We start from the raw sequence: 7364 nt of genomic DNA, 5'->3' as shown, positions 1-7364 counted from the left end.
AATGATCAAATATCAGAATACTGAATGGATTAAAATGTAAAATGAATATTTCCACTTCCTGTCTTAGAAAAGGTCCAAATTGCATCGTCTTCCATACTCCTGAAGTTGAAATGAAAAGTGAAGAAGAAACATCTATGGAAAATATGAAAACAGAGCTTGCGAGCGAACATTCATGGCCTTGAGCATATTTACATACATAGGCAGGAAATGTCCATACTTGATCTACAGTCTGGAAGTCATGCTTGTTTGATTGGCTTGTGTGTTAGCTTCCCAACCACTTCTGATCTTTTTTATCCTCTTCCTAAAACATGGGAGGAGCAGTATACATTTACAAAGCAGAACTACAATAGGAAGAAAAACTGCTACCATAAATGAAGGTGGTGTATACCAGATAAATTGGTTAACATCAACCCACTTATTCCAAGCAAACACCAGTGCGTGAACAGTGCATAGCAGCAGAGCTAAATATCCCATCTTGCTCTGAAAAGAGAAAGAAAACAGTAAGCTATTTATTTTTTTCCAAATTGGCAAAAAGAGTACTTTGTTAAGCAAATATGGAAATCAGGAAAGGGCTTCAACCAACTCAATTAAGTCAAAGAAAAGCGAACATTGGCTTTGAACTAAAATTTAGGAACTATAATTCAAGAATCCAGGTGTACCCCTCTATGCCACCGTAAGAGAAAACAGATAAGGCACATTTTTCAAGTATTGCTATGATACTTAGCTAATATACAGAAGAGATTACAGTTTACAGGCTATTCCTGAAAAAGGGTCAATTCTCAGTATCTCAATTTACAAATGTCATCTGTATCCTAATTTATTTCTGTGATAAATTATTAGGAGTTCAAAAGCAGATCTATAAATGGCTTAACTGATTGTTTGCAGAGAAATGTTAAGGTCAATTAAAATCAGAAACTCCAGTAAGTCTAGTACTATGACAAAAGCAACTGCACCACTATAGGAAACTGAAGTCTTTCATTCCACTTACAGTGATAAAATTGGCTTAGGATGACTACAAAATTCATGAGTAAAGGAAATTTTATGCTAGAGTTTCTAGTAATTTTGAGTTTCTTGTTGCACAACCATCTTGATATTGTTGGAAAAATGGAGTTACTCATCAGTGAAGTCAAACACTGCCTTTTCAACTGCTAAATTGACAGAATCCGATTTTTGAGTATAAAGGTTGTTTATAAAACAAATCCAATATAGTAGTAATACTCTTCTGGGTTTCTTCACCATACTAATTTAAAACTGAAAGCAGTCATGCACTCAGAGACACCTTCCTAGATCTGTCCATGTATATTCTCTGTAGAGCTGAAAACTTTTCTTACAAATTATGTGCTTCATAGAGTAGGCAGAATCTCAAATCACTCATTATAGGAAGATACACATTTCAGATCTACTTTTCAATGCAGATTTCAGATCAAATTTTCAAATGCCAGGTACTTAGTAGATTATTGAATTTTCAGATTTTGGTGTTTGGGGACCTAATTGAACACTTGCTTAACTAGTGTGATCATACTGATGTTGGCAGAACTACCCCGATTAACTGTGTATGATACAGGAGAACTAAGAGCAAACCAGATACTTAGGTGAACGAAACAGGCCCATCTGTAGCAAACTTAGGACTGGATGGATTTGATCATGCATCTGTTCTAAGGTGTGTCCTTTTCAGAATACACCTTTTTCGAGGGGGTTATGAAACTAGTAATGCTGCAGATGGAAAACCTTTGCATGTATTATTGAGCAGAGGTCATCTGGACTTCCCAGGCATCTGGGTGTTGCATGGGAACAGCATTGGCTGGTTCAATACCATCTACTTCCAATTCAGCAGGACACAGGGCGTTCCTGAAACATAAGATGCCCAGAAGATGACTGAAATGCCTTCAGTACCAGAGGACTTTGACATAAGGACAGGTCCTGCAAAAAAGTGGTTTGGAGTTGTCTTTCTTCCCACTTTATACCCTGAACCTGGCAGCCTTTTCTCCTGACAAAATAACAAATGAAATGAACATTTCTTGCAAAGCGATTAACAGAGAGTATGGAACAAACTGTTAGACTGGTTTCACTAGCTCCTCTGTGTTTGAAGTATCTAACTCCTAGTGGTCTTAGCTGATAACATACAGTCCTACAAATAAGTACTAATGACGTGCAGTAATGACATTTATGCATACCTGAATGTAGTGGAACTCTCTCCAGGTCAGAGAGTGACTGACAGATGGGATTGATGTTATTGCCAACAAGGCCAGCAAGGCAAGTCCCAGAATTCCTACAGACACATAAATCTCCATTCTCCAAACATCGTGTTCAATCCAGGCATTTTCCTTTTTTTGTTTGACCTGCCAAAATAACACCATATTTAAAATGACTGGCACACTTAGCCATTTGTGTGAAATACAGCTATTTTCACCCTAATATTCAGGAAATAAGCCAAGAAACACAGTATTTTTGTTTGTTTGAATGTCTCTCAATGTAACTGCTATTTACTTCTGATGACAGTCTCCACTAGTACCTGCAGGGCAAAGGTGGGCTTTAAGCGAGAAGAATTTAGACTTCATCCGTGTCTTGGCCCAGGAGAGACTGGTTCTGAGGCCTGTTAGCATACCTTCACAGCAGGAGAAATCTTATTCTTTGACAAAAAAAATTCCATCTACGGCTAACTACCATTTCTGGGAGATTATAACAACAGGAAATATATTAGCAGCACTATTTTAGGGAGCTAATTCAACAGGCATTCTTAATGATGGTACCCTGCCAGGATAGTTGTTTAGCTCTGTTTTTTAGAAAACAACAACTTGGTACATTCAGCTGCACTGAATACAATGGTCAGTGTGGATGAAAAGGTTGTGATTTTAATAAACTGATGTCAAAACTTCTCCTATTTATGACTACGTGCAACAGCCCTTTAATGCTGCTAGTGATCACCATGGCATAACGGCATACTATGCCCCAAATATGATCATTTCTTCATCTTGAGGACTGGAATCTCAAGGAAATTTCTAGTAATCCATTCAAGTCAGACTACTGGTAAGGCTGATTTCAGAGTTTTCAACAGGTACTTTGACTGTTTATAGAACTCTTAAGAAGCTGCTAACATCATATTGTGCTTTTAATAAAATTCTAGATTAGGCTTTGAGGATGATAAAAATGTACATTTGCAGTCTACACCTTATATTGGAATATTTCTTACACTGCAATACTCATGGCACTCAAGGTGACACACAAGTGTTGGGAACTCTGCAGTCACAGAGGAGCTTAGGGAGCTTTGCAAGCCAATTATGCCCCGTGACTCAGAAGCATGATTGAAACTCTGTCTTTTAACAAGTTAGTGTGCATCAGCCCAATTGTGGAGCCATCAGTGTTCACAAATTTAGTTTGTGGCAAATACAGATTATTCTGATTTAGCTAAGCCCTCCTTCACTGCTGACTAATTCACTTTAGAAAGATGTCTAAAACTGGTGTGTGCTCATTTTTGTATACAGCTAGGTTCCACTGGTGCAGAGGAGATTAATCCACATGGAACTAACAGTATGCCAAAGACTTAAATGTTCCTGTGAGGCAGGTATAATTATGTGCATTTTACAGAGATAAAAAATCCCACATGCAGAAAATGACTTATTTAATACACACTGGCACAGCTGTAATGACTCTTGACTCTCTATTACATGCTTTAACACCTAGGTCCTGCTCCATCCCTTAACAGTGCTCTGCTTCAAAATCAAGTGAAGGCAACAAAAATGGCTTTCCCCACATCCCGATTTGCTTGAACGACAAAACCAAGGATTTTCTGAATACCGAAGGGTTCGTGTTTGCATGCCCACCATACCTGCTGGAATGCCCAGTTCAGCAGCTTGTATCTGTATGATCTTCTCATTGGATAGCATAGGCTATAGCAGGCGTGCATTGCAGCGAAGAAGAAACTGAGAAGTCCAAATTGCTTTCTTGATAACATCCATCTATCCAGCCACTGGGGAAACCTTTTATACTTGGTGCCAAAGTACAGCTGGAAACCAGCAGCTAATATTCCTGGTAAATATACTAGTGCTAAAAGGGTAATTGAAACCACTGGTAGAACTTTGTTTGTGACAAGGATTGGAATTTTATAGAAAACATTTTCCTTTCTGGTTATAAAAGGATATATGACATCTCTCATAGAAGTGTAAATAAATGTTAATAATGAGATCACAGATGCTATCTTCATTGGCAAGTGCCACTTGGGGAACAGATCCTGCTTGCAGCGTTGTTCTGAAGAGTGTTCAAACTCACCAAAATGGTGTGCTTGAGGTAAATTAAAAAGTTCAGCTGCTTCTGGTGGATTGGTGACTTGCATATCCACATTCTGGAAAGGACAGAAAGGAAATACCGAGTGAGTTCAAGAGAAGATTAAAAAACTTCAGTAATGACAGTATTTGCCATCGTGGCTTTTAGACCATACTGCACTGAAACCATATACAAAACATACACCCTATTAAAGGCAAGGTAGCTTTAAAACATAACGTTTCAAACAGCATAGTCAGTAGTTGAGCAAGGCACTTGTAGCATAGATTTCTCATTCTTCATCCATTATCTGTGGAATAGATTATAATTCCAGGAAGTTAACTACACCGCAATGGAAGATGGATTACATTATGTAAAGCATCATTACAGCTTCTTATGATACGAGCTACAGATTTCAAATGTCAAATTTCAGCTACAGACTTAATGATGTAGCCTAAATAATATCCACAATAACAGAATCCAGAGTCCAGACAATAAAGTATTTCATTCAGTCACTGCTATTTGAATGACATTTAATTGGGGGAATAAGGATCTAAGTAGAAGTGTTCGAGATCCAGCGTATTAGACCAGCTGCACACCTGTCAACTCCAGCCTCAAGTTCTATGGTCTTCTTCCTCTCCTTCATAAAATGTAATAGTGTCTTCTCAACTTTTATGAAACCTTGTGAACCTGAGTCACTTCAGTTTAAAAAGCTGAATTTTCTGCAGCCAAGTAGGCATGGCTTGATTCTAGTCTCACAGAAGTTGGCAGAATTATCTCAGACTTTAGAAGGAGCTAAACCAGTACAAAATTTGGTGCAATATTATAAACCTTTTTACACTGAGATAATATATTTAAAGATTGTCCCATAGTCACAGTTCATGGAAGAGGTACACAATCAGTATACATACAAAATGCAAATACGTGTATCAACAGCAGGACATTGCACTTGATGCAGCAGACAGCTGACCAGGGGTGGAGAACTGACAACATTAGGTAATAAACTTGTAAGTCCTTTAATATTCCCATGAAATATAAAGTAAAACCGAACTAATGCTGTAACGGCTCAGCTTTGGACTGGCTAATGTGGCAAATGCCCAGACTTCCAGAAAGCAAAATGGCACTGTCCGTTTTGAGGAAGGCAAGTATTAGTAGTTTGAAAGTTGTAAATTAGCATTCTGCTAGGATACAGGAGTTCTTCCTATCTCAGCAAGATTATCTGGCTTTATTCCTAAGAATCAAATAGTACATTGAAGCTGATTAAGGGGTCAGTTCAAACAAAGCACTACTTGTAAATAACGCAGGGGTAAGTAGGTGCAAGTCCTGTGGTCTTCGTCAATGATACATAGGTGTTTTGTCTTAAAAGGAAGATAAAAAATGTACACTGCTATCTTGCTGTAAAATCGTAATTAGAGACAAGGTAGCCTGTTTCCCACCACATGTCTGACTGACTTGCCTAGAGTGCCTCACAGTAAAATTGAAGGGCATGGTCTTCATCAGGGTTTTTTAGCTGAATAGCTACTATATGCTTATCTGATGATAAAAGCGTATTTTTGTAACAGTGAAGGTGTAGCCTAAGTAACTTTTATTCTCTAGTCTGTGAAGAAAAGTGGAGCGTAGCCTGTGCATTGCAGAATCGGAAGCTGGTATAAATTATACAAACCAAGATTCACATGGGAACCAAGTTTCACCTAGAGATACCTGTTTCTTGAAGAGATAGTTTGCAAAGCAGTATTTCACAGCCTGTTGGACATTAGAATAGAAAGTTGTAGCTTGAACCACTTCTGTGCATCAGCAGTTGCAGAGGCAAATGTTGTTGGTTTTTTTCTGGACTTTTTCGTGTGATGTGGAAAACTTACTTAATGTCATGTGGCGATTATGAAGACTCCTCCAAAGATGAATTTTGTATTCCTCTACAAAAATCCCAAAATATTTCTGCAGAGCTCTGCTCATTTAGTAAAATGCAACTAGCAACTAACCTTGTGTAGTTTTTAGCTGGCCCAAACTTTCTGTATCTTTTATCATAGACTTTGATTAAATTGAATGAGATGCTCTGTATCTTTTTATCTCTTCATGTCAATACTGTGACAAGACTTTAGAAGTATTGATGATATGCCAGTGTGATGGGAACACAATGTTTCTGGACAAAATGGAATGAAAGACTGCAATATTCCATGTGACATATGAGCTGCTTTTTTACAGAAACATTACCAAGTTGCTAAGGTTTCCTGTATTTCTTCTCAGCATGATGCTCTGACCTGCATTCTGATCAATGGCATGATTACCACCTTCCCTCTTCTCCATTGTGGAAACTCCCTGAAAAACAAACACAGGATGTAAAACAGGTTTTGAAAAGCCCTACTGGAACTTTGAGGCCTATTTTCCCTCAAAATGTTTTCTTCCCCCTCCTCCACCCATTTGCTGGAGAACATATGATAATCTTCAGAGAACAGAAAAGTTAAACTTGTTTTTTAAGTAAAGTGGACACTAAGAAAGGGTATGAATCAAGAGAACAAAATCACTGATGAAAAATAATATTTAAGCTAGATGCCCATGTCGCCAGTGGCATGAATGCATTAATTCAGGATGAAAGTTTTTAGATTACAACAAATGAGTTTGAAACAACTTGCAGAAATAACATGTAAAATGTCATGAAGATGGAATCTGTTAAGTTCATGAGACTTGCCAATGCAAATATTTTTTAGGATTTAGGATTGGTCTACCTGACAATCACTCTGTGGCTTTAGAGGTATATTCTCCCTTCGAGATTGTCAGAAAACTCCAGCTGGAGCTTCACTCATGCTGTTCCAAGGTATACTGGCAATACTCCTCACCCACAAGTACCAGCAGAAATGGTTCTAAGCTATTAAGGACTGCAAGAAATCAGAAGTCAGGAAAAAAAAAAGGAAAAGAATGGATAAACTGAAAGAGATGCTTCCAACAATCCTAGGAAAGCAGGAAAGACAGTATCTTGAAGGCTGTAAAATAACTACAAGGACAACAAGAATCATAGAATGATAGAATTGTTTAGGTTGGAAAAGACCTTTAAGATCATCAAGTCCAACCAAGGACCCTGCAGCAAGGACTTCCCATGTGTGCACCACACT

General features: G+C 38.0%; 1 protein-coding gene across 1 annotated transcript; it reads right to left on the bottom strand.

Annotated features, from left to right (window-relative positions):
• Positions 1-222: 222 nt before the first annotated feature.
• STEAP1 (STEAP family member 1) lies at positions 223-6567 on the bottom strand. Its single transcript, XM_009641658.2, has 4 exons — positions 6469-6567; positions 3827-4339; positions 2175-2339; positions 223-480 (listed from the first exon to the last, which is right to left on the bottom strand). The coding sequence occupies exons 1-4, from the start codon at positions 6559-6561 to the stop codon at positions 223-225; spliced, it is 1029 nt and encodes a 342-aa protein (XP_009639953.1). The 5' UTR covers positions 6562-6567.
• Positions 6568-7364: the final 797 nt, after the last annotated feature.

The sequence above is a fragment of the Egretta garzetta genome, unplaced genomic scaffold (assembly GCF_000687185.1).
Source record: "Egretta garzetta isolate BGI_Z169 unplaced genomic scaffold, ASM68718v1 scaffold30, whole genome shotgun sequence".
Classification (NCBI taxonomy): Eukaryota; Metazoa; Chordata; class Aves; order Pelecaniformes; family Ardeidae; genus Egretta; species Egretta garzetta.
The sequence above is the reverse complement of the archived record's forward strand: the minus strand, read 5'-3'. Positions and strand labels throughout refer to the sequence as shown.